Source organism: Dioscorea cayenensis, chromosome 4 (assembly GCF_009730915.1).
Source record: "Dioscorea cayenensis subsp. rotundata cultivar TDr96_F1 chromosome 4, TDr96_F1_v2_PseudoChromosome.rev07_lg8_w22 25.fasta, whole genome shotgun sequence".
NCBI classification, from domain to species: Eukaryota; Viridiplantae; Streptophyta; class Magnoliopsida; order Dioscoreales; family Dioscoreaceae; genus Dioscorea; species Dioscorea cayenensis.
The window spans coordinates 3,131,356-3,152,607 of NC_052474.1; the positions used below are offsets into that span (position 1 = coordinate 3,131,356).

At 35.5% G+C, this 21,252-nt stretch overlaps 3 protein-coding genes across 5 annotated transcripts; 2 read left to right on the plus strand and 1 right to left on the minus strand.

Annotated features, from left to right (window-relative positions):
* Window positions 1-525: 525 nt before the first annotated feature.
* Window positions 526-6,631, plus strand: LOC120258498 (calcium-dependent protein kinase 28-like). 3 transcript variants are annotated; one of them, XM_039265926.1, is made up of 12 exons: window positions 526-1,113; window positions 2,802-2,932; window positions 3,247-3,288; window positions 3,452-3,623; window positions 3,700-3,778; window positions 3,923-4,092; window positions 4,255-4,381; window positions 4,627-4,742; window positions 4,825-4,932; window positions 5,606-5,668; window positions 5,898-6,071; window positions 6,195-6,631. In XM_039265926.1, exons 1-12 carry the CDS (start codon window positions 769-771, stop codon window positions 6,354-6,356), a joined length of 1,689 nt encoding a protein of 562 aa, XP_039121860.1. In that variant the 5' UTR covers window positions 526-768; the 3' UTR covers window positions 6,357-6,631. The 3 variants fall into 3 exon arrangements, with proteins under 3 accessions (XP_039121860.1, XP_039121861.1, XP_039121862.1); XM_039265927.1 differs by having other exon boundaries at window positions 3,512-3,623; XM_039265928.1 differs by having other exon boundaries at window positions 995-1,113; window positions 2,783-2,932.
* A 3,271-nt stretch (window positions 6,632-9,902) lies between these two features.
* On the minus strand, window positions 9,903-12,419 carry LOC120257920. The gene is given in 4 exon segments (XM_039265218.1): window positions 9,903-10,444; window positions 10,446-10,612; window positions 11,396-11,496; window positions 11,589-12,419. Coding segments are annotated over 4 exon segments (1,134 nt in total). The 5' UTR covers window positions 12,026-12,419; the 3' UTR covers window positions 9,903-10,015.
* Window positions 12,420-16,178: 3,759 nt separating this feature from the next.
* LOC120259366 (transcription factor E2FB-like) lies at window positions 16,179-21,246 on the plus strand. The gene is made up of 14 exons (XM_039266954.1): window positions 16,179-16,559; window positions 17,721-17,913; window positions 18,070-18,126; window positions 18,236-18,321; window positions 18,435-18,523; window positions 18,599-18,653; window positions 19,550-19,602; window positions 19,669-19,719; window positions 19,808-19,856; window positions 19,938-20,003; window positions 20,075-20,151; window positions 20,237-20,429; window positions 20,504-20,580; window positions 20,757-21,246. The coding sequence occupies exons 1-13, from the start codon at window positions 16,320-16,322 to the stop codon at window positions 20,570-20,572; spliced, it is 1,278 nt and encodes a 425-aa protein (XP_039122888.1). The 5' UTR covers window positions 16,179-16,319; the 3' UTR covers window positions 20,573-20,580; window positions 20,757-21,246.
* Window positions 21,247-21,252: the final 6 nt, after the last annotated feature.

The window sequence follows — 21,252 nt, forward strand, 5'->3', positions numbered from 1 at the left end:
CTTTTTGGGAAATATAGAAATCTATTCTGAATTATTTGGACCAAACTCAAACTTTCAATTACTTAAATTTACATATTTTTAGGATTTTCATAATTTTGGATTGATAATAAAATTTACTTTATTGTTCTTATTGATACCCATCACTCTAAAAACATTTTAATAGTTTCCTTGTAAAATGTTTTGTTTTTTAAAACTTTTACAATTTTTTTAGGATGTATAAATCAATAAACTTGATTTTTATTAATTCAAGTTAGAATATAAGCCATTTAATTAATGATCTTTAAATCAATAAAATAAACACCTCAATGCAAGAAAATAAGACAACTAATAAATCTTGATTTATTAGTTAACACAATAACTAAAAATGTTTAACAATTTAACAAAATAATAAAAATTAATTATTAAAAATTGAGCTCTTTTTTTTAATCATAATATATATATTGAGTAATTTTTTTATATAATAGTTTTAATATATATATATTTTAATTAATGATATATAATTTTATAGTTGGGTTTTGTTGAAGGTGGAGGCCCTCTCCCTCTGTTTCAAAGAAAGTCTTCAGCTTTGAGGCTTTGACCCAACCCACGCCTTGGCTTCTCCTCCTTCGCCCCTCCTTTCCCTCATCCTTCTCATCTCCTTCTCAATCACCCTCCAAATCCCTCTGAATCCTCTTCCCATTCCCATCATTCTCGCCATTCCAAGCACTTCTACATATATATTGATGATAATATCCAAAAAAAGCTTAGCAGCCCCCTCAGCGTCCCAGGATGGGCTCGTGCTTCTCCATCACCGCCACCAAGGTCACCGGATCCTCTTCCTCCTCTGCAAACCAGGCCGCAGCCCGGAATGACAACCAGAACCCCAGAGATGCTAACAAGAATCCATCCCCGCAGCACCATGTCCAGCAGAGAGATCCCAAGGGGCAGCATCGGAGGAGGGGTAGCGGCTTGGTGCCATGCGGCAAGCGGACGGATTTCGGATATGATAAGGATTTCGATAGCCGGTATTCGATCGGGAAGTTGCTTGGTCATGGGCAATTTGGTTATACGTTTGTCGCCACTGATAAAGCCAATGGAGATCGTGTCGCTGTGAAGCGGATCGAGAAAAATAAGGTAATTTTTACGGGCGTGGAATTCGTCTCTATTTGTGGAAAGTTTCCCCCTTTTCGAGTTTATTTTCTCAAAGATTCGGATTCTCCATGCTCTACTTTTTTCTTGTTTGTTTTTATGGCATTTGAATGTGATTCTTCTAATCATGTGTGAGCTTTCGCGGCGTTAACATGGAATTAGAATTACTATTATATGAATATTTATTTTATCCATTAGATTTGTATTTGCAAGTGACCAAAGTGATTCATAAATCTGACGGATTTCACCAAATTGATTTTTGGATGTTTTATTAAAAAAAAGTTGATTGAAAGCATTGCCTGCGCTAAGATCTGTCATATATTGGTCCTATATGGCTATATATTGCATTAAACAGTGGTTAGTCATTTCCCTTTGTTCTTTATGAATGCAGGAAGAATTTCATCAACCACTAGAGCAAATGGTCACCACGAAGTTTGGACATTCGTGTTGGTCTAAGCATCACCCCCCTAAACCACAAATCTTATCCTTCACCTAGAAGGATTTGATCTTGGTCGGTAGGAGTAGATTCAAGAGAGAGATCACTCATGTCAAATGTGGCATGTTTGATCACTCCAGAATTTAGTAGTACTAGTGGATCAGGTTGTTTTGTTGTGAAGAGAAAATGGTTTGAGAACTTATCTACAAATGGAATATGGAATATAATCATGACAAGTATTGGCCACCAAAGTCAAAAAATGAAAATACTCACCTTCTAGATGTCATAAAGTGATTTGAGGGATAGTAATTACTTAATTATTGCTCAAATAAGTTCTGTTGGCTGATATCCTGATCAGACGAGATTAGATAATGTGGAATGGAGGGAAGGTTGGATATGTCAGAATGACATGGCTTCTCACTGCTACTTCTCAAAATGATACCCATGGAAATGATTATGCATCTCTTTTGCTTATAGTCAAACCAAGTGCAGTTACATAATTTCCAAACTTACTATTTTTTTTTAAAATTGCTTAGATTAAATTCCAATTTATTTAGATTTCATGAACTCAAACAAAAATGTCAAATTATTGGCAATGCACGAGCTTGAATCTCTTTGAAAGCTCCAAACTTTTCCCAGTCTCAAGTTAAGCCAATTAAAACATAACCTGATTTAGTGGGCTTGGGTTCAGGTTCATCTGAAGGAAATATTCTGCGGTTTTCATATGTTTTAGCTCCACATCCAGTCCTTGTATCCGAAATTTCATCATTGGAGGGGCTTACTGGGGTTGAGACTAGGTTAAATTTAGAGTTTATTTACCTGGTTGGAGTGTTCTATGCTGCTTTTGTGAGAAATCTTATCCACTTGCAATTTGTAAAGAAAATTCAACAGCTTCATGCTCTTAATTTGGTGATCTGAGAATGTTTATCTATGCTTTTGAGCTTCTTGCACAAGGGACGGAACTCCATTTATTAGGTGACTATTTCTTCTTTATCTTGTTTGTTGCTTGGAAGCATCAAAGTTAAATATTAGTGATGACCGTTTTTATCTAGGAAAAATAACATTTACAAGAGGTAAGTATGGGGAGCATGCAGGCTTTTCAGTTATTAGTAATTATTGACTTCTATTTGAGTTTAAATATAAACAAGAACAACAGTTTGCCAGCTTGTACTTTGTAGGGCTCTTTTGTTTGCAAATTGTTCATTGATGTGTTTTCAGCCATTCTTATGTGTGGTAGATGGTACTTCCCATAGCCGTTGAAGATGTGAAGCGTGAAGTGAAGATACTGAAAGCTTTGAGAGGTCATGAAAATGTTGTCCACTTTCACAATGCATTTGAAGATGATAATTATGTGTATATAGTAATGGAGTAAGTTTCTTACCCAATGTATATACCAACGCCACTTCTTGATTCCTTCATAATTATTTTTTATTACTCATCCTGTACATTGTTTTGCGAGAAAATCATGTATTATGTCCTTTTTTTTTTTATAAATCTGTCGTACATATGCATATTTCTGTAATCAAGGAATTTCATATTCTTGCCCTCATTGTTTTAACATTTTTGATGTAGAAGTGCAGACTTTTTTAAGCTGTTAAACTTTGCTTTCTATGATTTGTTGACAAATTCTGAATGCTCTTCAGAATGATAATGACTGTTTCTCTTCCATTTGCTGTCTTTAGATTGTGCGAGGGTGGTGAACTACTGGATCGAATATTGGCCAAGTAAGACTCCATATTTTCTCATCTTTAGTGTTTGTTGTTCTCTGCCTTCTTTGTGGCGGAAGAACTCTTTGCTTTGTTTCCACCCTTCTCTATTGTATTGATGCACCAGTTACTAGTTTTCTCTTTATCTGTAATTTTGAAGTTTTGTTCAACATATTAATAGAATTTCCAGCATAAATAATTGTGGAACACTTCTTACCATGGGCTGGGCCACTCAATGCAGAAAAGACAGCCGTTACAGTGAGAAAGATGCTGCAGTAGTAGTGCGGCAGATGCTTAAAGTTGCCGCTGAGTGCCATCTTCGTGGTTTGGTTCATCGAGACATGAAGCCTGAGGTGAGGTTCAAACACAAACTAGGACAAGAAATTCACCTAGCAGATTATATAACATCATGAATATTTTTGCTTGCAGAATTTTCTTTTTAAATCAACAAAAGAGGATTCACCTCTTAAGGCAACAGATTTTGGTCTTTCAGATTTCATAAAGCCAGGTCAGTGTCTGACAAGGTGAAAGCATTGCAATTTAGGTTTTTTTTTTTTCTTTTTAAATACATCCATTTGGTGGAAGTTTGAGTGAATGATTCCTTGTAGCATAGGCGCATAAGCATGACATTCTTCATATGACTATATTGTAGGAAAGAAATTCCATGATATTGTTGGCAGCGCCTATTATGTTGCTCCAGAAGTTCTGAAACGCAAGTCTGGCCCTGAGTCAGATGTGTGGAGCATTGGTGTGATAACATACATTTTGCTTTGTGGGAAGCGCCCCTTTTGGGATAGAACTGAGGATGGAATATTCAAAGAGGTAATGAGAAATCCTTATATTCATCATAATATCAAGTTGCTGCATTGAAGTTTCAAATTGTTATATTTTTTGCTGTCCTTTGGTTTTAGCTTGAGATAAATCATTTAGTGACCTACTTGTCATAGTTAAGCTATAGCCTTCTTTTTCTACGGTGCTTTGCAGGTCCTAAGGAATAAGCCTGATTTTCGGAGGAAGCCTTGGCCTAGCATAAGCGATAGTGCTAAAGACTTCATTCAGAAGCTATTGGTAAAGGACCCTCGTTGCAGGCTGACTGCCGCCCAAGCTTTGTGTAAGTAATTGAACTTCTCCTTTGCATTCTTTTTTTTTTTTAAAATAAACATATGAACAAAATTTCATGTCATGTTTAAAGGGTGCCTAATTGTATCTATTTTTTGCTTCGATCTGATGTTGCATTTCCTTTTCTGCTTATTATGTTTATATGAAAGATTTCATTTAACATTGGCAGTCTATTTCCATCAGTAAAGCTATTTAAGACTGTGTTCATTTCCTCCTGACAACTGGTTACTTTTGTAGCACATCAATGGGTGAGAGAAGGGGGAGTTGCATCAGAAATTCCTATAGATATATCTGTGCTATCTAATATGCGCCAATTTGTGAAGTACAGCCGTTTGAAGCAATTTGCACTCAGGGTGAGCAATTCTCTATTTACCTTAACTCTGATTTAAATGAAGAATTGCTTCATTATTTCCTAATGTTCTTGATCCTATGCAGGCATTAGCAAGTACACTCAATGAGGATGAGATAGCTGATCTCAAAGACCAGTTTCAGGCATTTGATGTGGACAAAAATGGCGTAATCAGTCTTGAAGAAATGAGACAAGTAAGGGTCACGCGAATATGTACATCTTAGTTATACTTTCACTCAGCTGCTTGATGTAAGTGTGGTAGCTTCATGATTTTATAGCGCACCATTTGTTTACCGTGAGCAAGCTATGTGGCACTGTTGCAAAATTAGTTACCAGTTGTTTTGCTAGCGGATCCTTAAAAGAACAGAGTTTGCATAAAATAAAGTATATGCTTCCGATTTCGTGTGCACTTTGGCTCGTAAATATAAAAGTAGGGTACATGCTTGTTTGCAAAGATTAGGCTCGGGATTATTACAAGAATTCTTTACAGAAGAAGAAGAAATTTTTTTCTTTGATCTTCTCTCAAGCTCTTTTTTGGGCACATACAGGAAGCATATCATGTATAAATTTAAAATTATTGGTCATCATATATGCCTTTTATCCTGTTTCGATTTACTCCTATTATTTTAAAATTTGACGGGATAATAATTCTACTCATAGTTTATGTGCATATGAAAATTGATTTCTACCATTTTATGTTCCACAATGTGGACTTTGCCTTCAATTTGCTGAGCTTCAAGGTTGATAAATTGTATGACACATAGTAAGGACTTATTGCTATAGATGGAGAATTTGTTATTCATGTTCTTTTTATAAATGATATGCAACTCCACTCACATGGAAGCTATTATGGTGACAATTATGCAGGCTCTTGCAAAAGACATCCCTTGGAGATCAAAGGAACCTCGTGTTTTAGAAATTCTTCAAGCGGTACGCACCAAACTACAAAAGCTTGCCTGGTTAGAGAGGAATTTTTTTTTGTTTCATAGTATATCTTGCTTAATTGACCAGACACTACAAAGAACTCCCATATTTTACGTGTTTAAATTTACCACACATTTTCCTCCTAATCTTTCACCACTTATTTGTTCTTCACTACATATTTTGTCCAAAAACATTTTACTGCTTGGAAACAAAATTTATATTGCTCCTTGGGCAGATCGACAGCAACACAGACGGGCTAGTGGATTTCTCTGAGTTTGTTGCAGCAGCACTACATGTGCGTCAGTTGGAAGAACATGATTCCGAGAGGTGGCATTCACGGTCTCAAGCTGCTTTCGAAAAATTTGATGTGGACAAAGATGGATACATCACTCCCGAGGAACTTAGAATGGTAATTCTTTTTATGTTTGCGAAATTCATAATCCCTGTGTACTTCTCTTCTGTTCAATTGCTATGGACGTTGTTAAATAGTTACTCGATCTTCATCAGTTGGTTTTTCTTGTTTTTATTGCAGCACACCGGGTTGAGGGGTTCTATTGAGCCGCTGCTAGATGAGGCAGACATCGACAAAGATGGTAGAATAAGCCTGGCTGAATTCAGAAGGCTTTTAAGAACGGCGAGCATGGGCTCACACCAGCCTAGTCCATCCGGCGTCAGGAATCCTCAGAAATTTTAGCTTATGCTAAAATCTTTGTAGAGGGAGTAGGATTGAATGCCGAGTTTCCTTGTATATAGTTTTCGCCTTCTCTAAATTTGTTCACTCAGATTCAACCAGCAATCAAGAATTGAAACCTTGATGAACTGATACGTTTGCACTGAATGGGAATTTTCATCCTGTACATTCCATTGCTTTGGTTTGGAGAGAGTTCTTTAAGTTTCATCTGTTTGTAATTGTGTTTATAATATAAATCCAGAGAATATTCCTGTGCAGAATCTTGCCTCATTTTTTCATGATAGTCTTTTGGACTTTGTTGTTGTTGGGGGTGGTACTTTATTTTTTTATTTATTTGTTGATGATGCAAATTATCATTAATATTTAACAGCAGAAATTTCAGTACTGTTGCTCGCAAATGTCTACAAACATGCAATTCCGTTAATAGAAAAGTTATTGTTTCTATTTTACATTTATATTTCTGTGCTTAGGAAATTAATGCTTTATCCTAGATTTTTGTAATTTGATATTGATTTGATTTTTTTAAATTAATTTAATTTTTTTATCTCATATATAGGGTTGTGTCCCAGATTGTAGTCTCCCTATTTCACATTAATAGTTACATTTAAAAAGTTTTTTTTAAAATTATTTTATAAACATTAATTTTTTTAAAAAATTTTATTTTTCTCCTCTATTAAAAAGAGGAGTGAGTGTGCATTATTAGTAGGAGTAAATAACTCTAATAAGAGTAAAAGTGTCGTATCATAAAAATTTTTATTAGATTATAAAATGGTTAATAAGAGTCTTAATATTTGTGTGAAATACAGGGAGAATAGTATGAAATTATAAAATAAATAATATTATATATTTTTAATAAAGTTTAAAATTTTGTTATTTTATGTAAATTTAATCAATTTTGTCTAAGTCTTATTGGTAAGTCTAGTATAACTCTTAAATCAAAAAGTTAAACAAGAAAAGAAAAATAAAGGTATAAGAAGACACCAACCCATTTGTTTTATTTTAATTTTATTTTTCTCTTAATTAAGAACAGGTGCACAGTATTAGACATTTTATTTTTTTTCATTTACAGTGGATTTTTTTTTTAAAGATGAATAAATTACATATATTAATATAATAATATGATAAAAGAGGAAGTAAATGAGTTACACAGGAGATAAGTGTAACAAGATAACAAAGACAAGAAATACAAGGAAAAACCGTTAACTAAAAGTTGAGGTAAAGCAGTGGATTTTTTTTTTAATAAAAATAAATTAAAATAGATAAAAAAAACACATTAACAAACACTATTAATTCTCCACTAACAGACCAATTAAACGAAAAAACACCATACCAAATATCAATGCAAAAAAGACAAAGCTAACTTTTTACATCTCAAACACATTGAAGCAAACCAAGCCAAGCCATATGTACATAAACAAAGATCTCAAAGATCATAAATAAACAGAGATAAATACAAGTGAAAGAGATAAAAGTTTAAGTGCATCAAACCAAATCATCCAAATGCTGACTTGCTTCTTTCTGAGACTTGTTGAAGAACTCTATGCAATCAGAGATGGCCTCACTGTAATGAGAATCCAATGTTTGTACATAAGAACTCCCAGATGTTTTCATGGCCTCCAAGTTATGACTTCTCCCCTGATGACCCAAAGGAATGGAAGGTGATGATCTTGTTCCAAAAGGAAAGAAGCACATAAACATCTTTTGAATAGCTTCCAAGATCCTTATTGGCCAAACTCTCATCTTTCTTCTCCTCTCTCTTTCTTGGCCTATTTTTATTATCACAAAGCTTTTTCTTTGTAGATTGTGCATTATATTGATGAATTTGAGGTCTTTTTTTTTGTTTTTTTGTTTTGCTTTTCATTGTGAGAGCTAGCTAGGTCTATTTATATTAATGTTTCACAATGAAATCATGTTTCCAAATCATTAACAGTGGGCTTCTTTCCTTTTTTTCTTGTGAATAATTTAAGAGAAAAAAGGTAATCAGTGTGTTTGTTTCATTGATGATATCATACAAAGTTTCAATGAATTCATGATTTGAAGCTAATTATTGTATTAGTTGGTGTATGTGAGATATATAATAACTCAAGATCTCAAGGGTTATCATTTGAGCATGCTCATTGTTTATATATGTCTTTATAATCAATGTGTCCTTTGGAGTATGAATGTGCAATTTATTTGATGAAAGAGATGCCTTCTTTCTGATATAATATACTATAAATGCACCAAGTTATTTTACTTTTAGTAATACCTACTATAATCATTAGTGTTTTACTTAGGAATAAATCTTTATAGATATAGTGATTATTAATTTGTGGTACTAATATAGGTGGCCACTTCACAAACAGATAGAAAGATTTATAGCTAATAAATTCTATGGTTGGATGGAGCTATTGCTTTGTGGTCTCAACCCAACTAATTGCATGTAATGTCAGTAAACATTAATAATGACATATAACTTATCTCAAAAACATACTAAACCATTCTCCTGATCACATGAAATATTAATGTGACATTGATCCACAAAATTATAACATTCTGTTACTAAAACACACACAACCATGCATCTAGTCTCCCACCTAATTATTTATCATTAAAACACCCTCCAAATATTGTTATATATCAACTAACATCCTCTACTAAAAACAAGAAGCCAAAATGCAAGTAAAGAGGTTAGGGAAATGGAGGTTTATGAAGGCCACACAGTGCATTCCAAAGCTGAGAGGTGCCGGAGAGAAAACTCCGGCGAAGCCGACATCACTGATGGACCGTCTCCGGGAGGCTGTTTTCAAAATTTTGATGATATCGGCGGCATCAAGAAGTGGCCGGAGACGGCAACAGAGGTCACTGAATCAAGCTATACCACAACAACCGGCAGACTCTTGCCGGAGTCAGGCCGTAGAGGATTGCATTGAGTTTGTTAAGAAGTCGGCAGCTTCGGCCGGAGATGAAGCTGTGAAGAGTTCTGGTTGTGATGAGGATAAGGTGGCCGTTGTTTGCTTGGGCTTCTCTCCGTCCATGCAGGTCTGTTGACTCTCATTTAGTTGTTTTGTTTCTCTGAAGATATGTATTTTTTAGGTTGGTTTGGTTACTAATTAATGATGGTAAGTTCTTGCAAATCTCAAAATTTAATATAATATGATACATACATACATATACATACACACAAATATATATATATATATAGGTAAATACATGCAATAAAATTGTCCGGCCACATTCTCCTGATAAGTCCAATGTGGTGGGTTTAAATCTCTCCCAACTCAATCATCTTATTAATAAAAATCTAGGCCATACAAAATTTTAAATCAAAGATATTTTGTTGTATGATGTTAGAAAGATAAAAGGAAACTCCTCAATTTAAAACAAAATTTAGAAGACGTAGAATTGTTTTAAGGCATTGTCGGTGATGGTGGATGGAACGCACACACGTCATTCACATACAAATATTTTAATTATAATAATTATTTATTTAATTAATTAATTATCTAATAAAAATTAAAGACATGTTACTACTAGCACACAAGACTGTGCTCTCAACTTTTAACCATTTATAAATATTCACCTTCAAATAATTAAATTTTATTAAAAAAATTAGTGGGATATTACCAGGCCCAAACACCCCACAGTGATTTTCCAAATATGTACCTAAAAATAAATGGGCCCTAGCCCAGCACCCGATAGATCACAACAAAACAAGGCAAGATTGCCTTGGGATTCCCAACAAACAACTCCTCGAGATTCGCACCGTCATCAGCCAACGAATCAAACCCTCCCATCTCCTCCTCCTCCTCCGCCGCAGCCTCCTTCACTCTCCCAGCGATCACTCTACACACCATCATCGCCCTCCGAGATCCCATCTCATACGCGCTCCCAATCTCGTGCGCTCGCCCGCTGCTCGCCATCGTCCTGATCCCGCTTCTCCCCCGCGCGAATCCATGGCGGATGATCCCGCAGACACCGCACGCGGCGGCGGAGCAGAGGGAGGTGGATCGGAAGGAGCAAGACAAAGGCGCTGGTAGGAATCGGAGGAGTTCGTTGCCGTCGGCGGCGCATCGGGGATGCTTCTTAGGGTTTAGGGCCCAACGGGACTTTAACGGCGGCGCGGTAGTCCTCGAAGCGGGCGAGGGTGCGGTGGTTGTTGTGCACCTTGAGGATGCGCTCGATCATGCAGGCGGCGAGGTTTCGCCGCCGGTGCCAGCTCGATTTGAAGATGATTTCGACGATGTTCCGCCCTGAGTCCTCCGCCCCAAGCTCCGACACTGTTTGCCAGATGATATCGGTGAGGGACTGTTTTCGAAATTTCAGTAATTTTTGGGGTTTTATGCAAAATTGAGAATTATAACATTTTTTTATATCCAACGTCCATAAAAGTGGATTAATTTTCTTAAAATATATATTTTTTAAAAAAATATTAATTCTAATTTAAATTACCATTTGTTATGCAATTCACTAATCTTAAAACTGGGTAGCTCTTTTTTTTTATAAATAGAAAAGATTCCAACTTTTGTTACCATCATACTTTTATAAATAAAGATGTAATATTTGAATTAATTCTTCTAATTTTTTTTTTTTTTAAGTACTTTTATTCAGAAATACACTTTTGAATCTTTTTATTTTTGAAAATGATCCAATTTAGTCTCTCTACTTTTAATTTTTTTACATCTAGTCTTTCTATTTTTAAAAATATAATTAAATAATTAATTTATTTTAAAATAAAGGATAAATAAAATCATTTTTAAAAATAGAAATACTATATGAAAGCATTTTTAAATAGAGAAAAAAAAAGAAAAAAATATAATGACCGATTCGGACATTATACCTAAATAAAATATATAAAATATATAGGGGTGTGTGACTGTCTGGATGTGTTTTATCTCTTATCTCTTATTTTATTAGTTTTTGGTGTATTTTTCCAGTGAAAGTTTTGGTTTTTATACTATATCACATGCACACAAGCACATAAAAACAATTGACATGCAAAGAGATCATACCTTAAAAATGACATACATGGAAAAGAAACAGAAAACACATGTAATGTATACCTGCATGCTTGGTAGCTTGATGGAGTTCCAAACTTTCAAGCTTAGTAAACACCTCACCACACTCCGGACATGCACACAACGCTCTTGACCTTGGATACCTCCTGTCATATTCTTTAAAACATAAGGTCTCAAATGAAAAATCCACCTTTTTTAAATTTTCTCAAGGACTAAATCCAAAAATCCCCCAACTCACCTGGAACCTGATTCAATGGACACAGCATGAGCCTCATAACACCCAGAGAGACTTCTCAGCTGCATTCCTCCTCTCGAGCCAGAGCCCAAGTGCACGGCCAGTGGCACGGTCTCATGGCGCCAGCTCGAGCCCGGAGACGACGAGCAGCCGGAACAATGGTCGGTGTCAGCGCGGTGAACGACCCTTGTGTTCCCATGAACAACATCTCGAATGGCGCACAGAGATGAACCACAGTATGAAGTCATGGGTTTAGTGGTTGGCTTTGAAGGGTCATGGACTTGTTGACCAGTTGGTGCTGTGCTCTTGCATGAGAGAATGTTCTTTAGCTGCTCCCATGATGAGATTTCTTTGGTTTGAGACTTCTTTTTCTTCTTCTTTTTCTTGTTCTTCTTCTCTTGGTGTTGGTTAGTGGGAGGGAGGAAGCCAGTGATGGCCATTAGTTTGCTTCTCTTTCTCTATCTTTGTGTTTGTTTTTCTCTGAGGTGAATATTATATAAGGGGTGATGAAGAGATTGGGAGGGAAGAGTGGGGATGATGGGTGGTGGTTGTTTGGTTTCTTTTCTTTGTTTTTGTTTGTAGGGGATGAGGTTGCTATTGCTTGTTAAATTATATCTGTTGAAGAAAAGGGAGTACCTATAACCTAATTATTGGACTTGAGACTGAGAAGAGATGATGTTACCATTTATAAAGTTGGTCGGTTTGTTTGGTTGGATGGCTAATCCTTGTCCTTGGAGGATCAAATTAATGTGTCTAGTCAAGCCAACTTATTTTGTGGTTTTTTAACTAAATTATATAATGGTTTGTTCTGAATTCATCACTAAGAATATTTAATTTTGTAATCAAATTATATATTTTTCAAGCTTATTATAATTTAAACCGTCTCTTTTTTCGGGTCAAATATCATTACTTGTTGATTTGGTAATTCAGACATAACAACTACAAATAATCAAAAGAATTTTTTTTTTAGATTTTATTTAACTACAAAACTCTAGAAATAAATGTAAGTATGAATTTTTAAATAAAATATAAAAGTAAAAACAAACTGACAATGTTGCTTTTATGATCTACCAGCAATTTTTGAAAAATATAACTCTGATTCAGATTGTAACAAATTTATGTATATATATTTCAAATAGCGCCTCTTTTTTGAATATCCCCAGATTTAAAAGTAACCACCTCATATGACAGAGAGCATCTCTGTGCATGACATTCAATTGGATGTTAAAAAAAAGTGACAATATCTCATTCAATGCATTGCAAGACCTCTCACAATCACTATTCTTGCTTAGATCTACTGTGAAACATTGATGATTAAATCTCCAGACACTGTAAGCAGGCACTCTCACATGCCTGTAGTTAAAGTGTGTCTCCAGTTTGATGGTTTTAGCACAGCCTGTTCAAATTTCTGAATATTATAACTTATGTCTGCTTTGGGAGTATTTGGAACTTTTGCTCAATTCTAAGAAGTACCTGATTTAAAACTTGATAAATTCAAAAGCAAAACCAAAACCACATGGATCATTCCATTCTATTCAAAATGCCATTCCTTTGATTGTCCTTTTGGTAAACCTGCCAAAGTTATCTTTAAAAGTTAAAACAAATAAAAATCATGCTTGTGTGCATACTTACATTTTAGTACATGTTGCATGTGGATTGAAAACAAAATTGTGGGTTGTGGCTGCTGTGCTAATGGCTCAATTCCATGTGTTGTTCTCCTTTGTCATCTCTCCCTGAGTTGGAATCAGATGCTCTCATAAGCAAGTACATTCTCTTCACTAGATACAAATGACAGCAAGCTCAGCACAAAGTCCTCCAAAAAGGACTGACAAGATTCATTGTAACTGTACCAAATTAAAAACAGAAACAAAAGTGGCAAAATTAACCGGAAGAGTAAAAGTAAAGATGAACATAAAGTAACTTTGAATGATAATATATAAGCTAATATGCAGCAGAGATATATATCTCAGTCAAGAAGTAAAGTTACTTTCAGAATTCAGATACTATGGAGACTGAGAGCAATAATGTGGATGAAAGAAGTCATAGGACCGTGGACCACTGAGTTGGATGTGAACAAAATTTTGGATTCCTCTGCTTTTTTTACAGGTACTGCTCCAGAGAATCACAGTCATGATATGCATGAACTCATTCTCATCTAAATTCCACCCATCATATGAATTCACCATCTCAAAGTTCTAGTTTGAAACTGTAAAGTGGGGAGCATGGAGCAAATTTACTAATTCTGTCGGCAGCATAACTACAAGTATTAGGAGGTATATCATACTATATGTTGCAGTTTACTAATTTCAAAGCAAAATGTATAATATGATAGATCATAGATCGCCTCATAATATATTCCAAAAGGAGCTTATCTTAGATTATTTTTTAAAGAAATACTACATTTACAAACTACGTTTACCAAATTGACGTTTTAATTCATTAATCACTGTATATTCCAAAACTGTGATATTGGTTTTCTGAAGAAAAATTTAGTGGTGATCTAGCAAGTTGGGAAGTTTATTCGGTAAACCATTTTTTTCAGCAAGTAGTAAATATGAAAACTAAGCATACTATGAATGTATACATATCCTCAAATATTTTTTTCAAACTACTCATTCCGTTCTTTTATTATTATGTTATTTTTCTAATATCAAAAAATATTTATTATTTTTTTTTCAAAAATACTCTTAGCATTATATTCAAAATTTTTTTTGAAATTAAATATGAGAAAAAAATATGAAAATATAAATTAAGGGTAATTTAGAAAAAATAACTCATTTTTTATAAAATTTGATAAAATAACTAAATTTTTTAGTACGCGAGATTTAGTTAACCACAATAAATAAAAATGAACGGAGGGAGAGTACACAAGAGTTCAAAGTTGATAGAATTCAATGCTCCACTTTGAATTGATGATTTCACATGCGAGAATAAGAAAATCAAAATTAGTCTTTGCATAATTTCTATCAAAAGAAAAAGGAAATTTAGGGTTTATGGTCCAAACCTTGAACAAAACAAATTCCATTGGATCTTCACTATTTTGAACTTAGAATCACTACCTTCCTCTGCCTTTTCTATGAGCGAATTTATTCAAAACCTTTTAAACAAAGCACAAACATACACACTAGACATAAATCACATCATATAAATTCCCAATCAAATAGTATAAAATCAATGGAAGTGGGAATTCGAAGAGCAGCAAACCCCCAAAGCCAAAGAATGTCACATCATATAAATGCCCAAATAGTTTGAGATCAATGGAATTAAGTGGGAATTCGAAGAGCAGGAAACCCCCCCAAAGCCCAAGAATGGTGAACAAGATAACAACTTGATTACTCAACAACCAAGTGAGCAAGCAATTTCATTGACACCCAAGATCAAACACATGCCATGCACTATAAGAAAAGGCAGGGTTATATGAATATGGTAACACCATATTCTAAATAGAGTTTTTAAATGACGTGTATGATAAATTAGTATCCATTTTATAAACTTTAAATTTAAATCATATAAATCTCTAAAATTTTAAAATTTTAAACTCTACATAAAACCCTAAAATCATATATTCAAATACTATAAAAACTATATTCAAAATTCTAAAACTTAAATCCTAAATCCTAAACTTCACGTAGTATCACCGTTTCATTGAATCATAATACTAAAATGCAGAGTTATGGAAACAAAAGTGATAGATATTGCAGCCAGGTACCTTAAATAATATCACCAACCAATGGCCGAAAATCGTGGACGGAAAGCTTGGTCATGGAAAAGCCATCAAAAGCCTAGTCGTTCTCCATCGATTCCCTTACCAACCACTATGCCACCCAAAGATCTTCTTCTCCCCCACGTCCTCCTTCCCACCAAGCCAGATCGCCGCCATTGATGTCTCCAAGCAAAGCGAGAAGCGGAAGGATTTCTAATCATTTATCACTCTTTCAAGGGGTTCTCTGTAAATATGAATCTAATCTTCCCGCGCAATTTGGTTCTTCTGTGTAGTGACACGTGGAATGAAACACTCTCAGAACAACAATATATATTCATTCCACGTAAATAAATAAAATATTTTTTACCTTAAAATTTCTCTTATGTCTGCCAAAAAATAAAAAATGAAATATCAACTACTTCGTCAAAAAAAGATTTATATTTTAAAATATATTTAAAATAATAATTTATTTAAATTTGATCTATTGAGAATTTCATTCTTGCTATATTTTCCTATATATAGTAAAAAGTAATTTTGAATAAGATGTTACTTCATCCGTTTAGAGATAAGTAACGATGAGATAATTTTAAAAAATTTTAAATTTCCCACTACCCCCTAACTCGGCCAACCTTAAACCTAGTCCAGCACCGACGTGTCAACACACTCCTCACTACTCTCCCTCACACCTCTTGTCGTTTTCCGACAGAACAGCATAACAAAGACAAGCCAAAAGGATCACCACAAACAACACCGTCTAACCCGCCACCGGGTCACCGCCATATAGAACAAACCCGAGAGTGGGCCCCCACCTTCACACTTGTGAGAAACCAGAAAACGAAACCAAATGCGGCCCCGCTTTGCCTCCAAAACGCCCTCCTCTCTTCCTTACTTTTTATATATATAATCGCCGCCACAAATCAAGAACTCCCCCCCATTCCCTCTTCTTCTCCTTCTCTTCGCTTTCAAAACCCTACCCTTCTTCTCCTCCGATCTCTCCATCGCCATCTCCTCTGCTCGATCGCGCACTGGCGATGTCGCGGGTCAAGGGCACCAGCTTGCCCCAGACCCAGCTCCGGTTGTCGGCGTTTCATGGCCCCCAGGTCCTCCGTACCCCACCCAATAGGCAATTCCCGCTCTTCTCCTCCGATCACAGGCCCTCCCCTGCCTTCGATCACCGCGTCTTCTCCGATCTCTGTGGGAAATCCCCCGTCGGCGCTGAGAAGGACTTGATCTCCATCCCCCCTTTGGCTGCTCGCCAGCCGAACCTGGATGTGGGTTTTCTGTTTTTTGGAAATTTTCATTCTGATATTTTATTTTTAATGCGTTTGCAATTCATTTTGTGGTGACTTTTCTGGGGATTGATTGTTTGAGTTGTGCCAGTTCATATCTGTATGTTTTGGATTTATTTTTATTAGTTCATGAACTGAAAGAGATAACAGAGGAAGGAGACAAGGAATATGCAAAGAAATTGCTTTGACAATCTGTAGGAAATTGCAAGTGAACAGTATGATATATGTGCTTTCTAGTTGAGTTCTGGAACTTTTGTCGCATGAGAATTCAACTGTTGATCTTAGTGATAGATGTGAAGATACTATTTTATGCTCACTACCTTGTGACTGGAGCTGGATTGGTTTTCTGTGCCTTGAATGGTTAGGGTTGAATTGAGCTGTGTTTTGCATTTAATCAGCAAGCTTTTTGGTTCTGTTTAGTATCTCAAGGTGTGGGTTTTGTGGTTCTTAAGTACACATTATTTGTGTGTTTGCCATTTTATAAGTCCAAGAGCTCGTGCACACTAATACAGGCATGATTTAGAAGTTAAGATATTACAAGAGCAAATGCTAGAGGTGCCTTTCGTAAAATTTTCATTGGAAAAGCTCTAGAATTTCAATTCTTAACTCCTCTACAATTTCTAGGGTATTGTGCTTTTGTCTATTTAGAGTTTGCCTATTGTATTACTTTTGAGGGATTTGGTTGTTTATGGTTTTTCCATTTTTCCTCTTTTGCTACTTCATGACCATTCTATTTGTCTTGTCTCATTCTAGTTCTTGCATCATTGTTGGCAATTTTTTAATGTATACATGACTACCATAATGAGTTTTTAGACGTCAATAATCAGAGGAATAACAGGAAAGTGGGATAAAGGAAAATGATTAAAAAGTTTCTAAAATCAGAAAATTTTCAAGTGAACTTTTTTACGGTCATTCCAACCACATTGCTTAGCTTTTCAGAGATGTGCTGCTCTGCAAGTTAGATTCCAACATATTTTTATAGAAATTCAGTGAACTTGGAATAAGTTTGCTGGTGACTAACTTGCAGCAGCATGCTATTTTCTGTCTTTCATTGCCACTTTGTTTTACTTAGTAATGTATATGCGTAACTGGTTGAGGTGCTCTTTCACACAAGCATAAACTTTTGTCCATGTAAAATTGCAGCTAAAACAAAAAAGTGGGATGGAAGATCATAAAGTTAATGCTGGTGGGACAATTTCTAGTAAAAAAGAAACAAAGAATGAGGCTAGCAATCACATGCTTGCATCTGGTTCAGGCACAGCTGGTAAACGCCAGAGGAAACCAAAGAGTTTAAAACAAAGGGGAATTATGCAGCAAACTGCTGAATTGGCCGAGGGTGATTTTCTTGGATATCATGTCATTTTGTATACAAGCGCCATATGTTTTGTTACTAGTTTTGTATATGCTATATATTAAGTGCACAGCCATTTGATGAGCTTCATAAGTTTAAGATATTTTCAGATATAAGTTCTTGTGATTACCCTGTTTCCAGGTTCCACTTTCAATGCGATGGGTCCTTCTAGCAGCTGCCGTTACGATAGTTCTCTAGGCAAGTTGAAACTTTTGGAGATATAAGTGGAGGTGTCTCTGATTACATCTGATCTACTTTCCAATTTATAGTGATTAATAAAATCATGTTGCAATTTAATGTGCTTCAGGATTGTTGACAAAGAAATTCATCAACTTGCTTCAAGAAGCTGAGGACGGAACCCTTGATCTAAATAGAGCAGCTGATGTTTTAGAGGTATGAATTAAACTGCTTTATTTTTGCGGAAGGGTAGGATTTTCTAGGAATTGTCTTGCACATTTCTTAAATATGTTAAATTCTTTTTTATTATTGGCTCATGCTCTTGACAGGTCCAAAAGCGCAGGATATATGATATTACAAATGTTCTTGAAGGAGTAGGGTTGATTGAGAAAAAGTTGAAGAATCAGATCCACTGGAAGTAATTTTTCTCACACCTCACTTTCATTGTATTCCTAACTCATGATTAGTCATTAACAATATTACATTTATAAAGGGGAGTTGATATGTCAAAGCCAAAGGAGCTGGATGATCAAGTATCTGCTCTGAAGGTATTAAAAATTGCCACTCTTTTCTTATACTTTATTTCCACTTATTTCTATTCACAGGTAGATTTCTCTTGTTTTAAGACATTATAAGATCTTCAGAATGTTATCCAAATGACAAATTAAGGAACACCGTCTATAATGCTATCTGCTACCTAACAAGTCATCTGATTGTCATCCAGGAATCATAATGCCTATCTTGAATTTTCTATATTTATCGTAGCTTCTGTTTCCTTTTCCTATTTGCTGCTTAAATATTTTTCTCACTGTTTTTCTGCAAGCTAAAGATAAGGTCTTGAGTTCTTCTTTTCTGTTATTAACAGGTCAGAATTTTACACACATCTTGGTAGCTCATGTTTGTTAGAACTTCAGGTTAAGACTGTAAGCAGTTCTTAAGTGAAACAATTGAAAGTATGTAATTCCAATCTGCTATCGTCTCTATTGGCTTGAGAAGATTTTTATCAAACAATTGTGAATGCACCTGATTGCGGCCTAGCTTTTTTCCAATGTTTTCCATTGATTATGGGTTTTGTAGATGAGGTGTGTGTGTGAGGTAAAGAAGTTGTTTGGATCAATCTGATGATGTTAGTGCTTTTGTGATTTTGTACGATCCTTTACATACATCTTCCTTCAGAAATTGGAATGGGCACACTTCACTGTTTAGATCGACCCACATTATCATGTTTGCTTGTTCGACACTGCAATATTAACCACTTGCATCTTACAATTTGAGTCATGAACATTGTCATGTTTACTGGACTAATACCTTACACTTAGAAAACTGTGCAATTGACTGATTTGGTTGGAAGATGGTACCAAAGTTGAAGCACATGATACCTTATCTTTTGTTATTTGAAATTCTTACATTGACTTGTTGTGATTTGTTGAATTCCATTTTGCAGTCTGCAGTTGAAACCCTAGAAGCGGAAGATATCCAACTTGATGGAATGATAAGGTAAGATTCATTGAACCCGTTTCTGGAGTTGTCCTAGTGCTCTATTGACATTGTTTGGTTTTGCAGTGATATGCAGGAAAGTCTAAGACTTTTGAGTGCAGATGAGAACAATCAAAAGTAATTTGTTTTTGTTTGGCCTTGCCATGAATGTATCAGTTGTTTTAACTAAATTCTAAGTTCTTAACGCATGCATCTACTTGCTTAGATGGCTGTACCTCAGCAAAGAAGACATAGTTAATCTCCCATGCTTTGAGGTAAGCATCTGTGGTCTATTTTTGTTTTTGTTATTTTACCTACTTTATTTAAGTTGAAACTAAAATTTCCCTTATTCTCAGGATGTGATGCTTATTGCTGTAAAAGCTCCGCATGGAACGTGTCTGGAGGTTCCGGATCCTGAAGAGGTGGGTAAGCCTGATCATTTTGTGAACTTCACCAGCTGGGTAGATCTTGATGGCTTGGTTTTCATGAGTAGGGTGTTGAATTTCCGCATAGACACTACCAAATTCTTGTGAGGAGTGCATTAGGTCCAATTAATTGTTACCTTCTGAGGTATGATCTAATCAAGCAAAGTGCGCTTAAAACAATTTTACAGAATAATGAACATATAAATCAAAGCTGTTCAATTTGCGTACAGCAACCATGAAGAGACATTTGAGACTTCAAATCACAACAAGAACAACACATCTCCGTCCCCTAATGACAGAGATAAAAGTGGTTTAGAATATGAGAAAGGAAGGTACCAAGCAGTTTCTGGGTTTTCTTCAGATTCTGTCGGATCAGAGGAGTGTGTGGATGGCATTATGAAGATTGTTCCATCCGATGTTGATGTGAGTTAGAATATTAATGTTTTTAACCAGGAGTAATCCAGTGTTCCCGTGGCTAACATAGATCTTACTTGCAGGTGGACGCTGATTACTGGCTCTCATCGGATGCCAGACTTTGTGTCACAGATCAATGGAGAACTGAGTAGTCTGAGTGGTATCCTTCAATGCTCTTTCCAACTTTGGGTTTTTTTTCTTTTCCTCTCTCTCTCTCTCTCTCTCTCTCTCTTACAAAAACGTAATATGTTGAAATTACAGCCTCCATATTTTTAAGTTGAAATCTGAAGGCTTGAAATGGAACTTTCAATGCTAACACCATTTGATCACGTGCAGAATTCTGTTGCACATTCGAAGGCAATGGAGCATTCCCTGTGGGCGCAACTGCAACTGTTGTAAATCCAGAGGTATCAACACGTCGGCTGTCTTTGCTTGGTGAAATGTACAGATTTTCATGAGGCGTGAGATCGAAGCAAGGAAGACAACGCCCCATTGAGAATATGTATAGAAGATAATCTCAAAAAAAAAAAAAACAAAAACAAAAACTAACTTAAACCACCTTTCGGATAGCTCAACAACCTCAATTCTCAGTTTTGAGCCTGAGTCTCCCTGATAACCCCTGTAAATTATTGGTTTCTCATAAAATACTAGTTCTGATTGCTTAGAGTTTCAGCTTCCAAAGAAGAAGCACTATCATCAAAATTTCTTTTCAGTCATGTTTCATTCATTGATAGCGCAGCGTCAGCCGCTAGATGTCAATAGCGTCCTTCAATTTGATTGATTATTTACATACCAGAATATTGAGAAAGACACTTAGAATCTCAGCCCAACT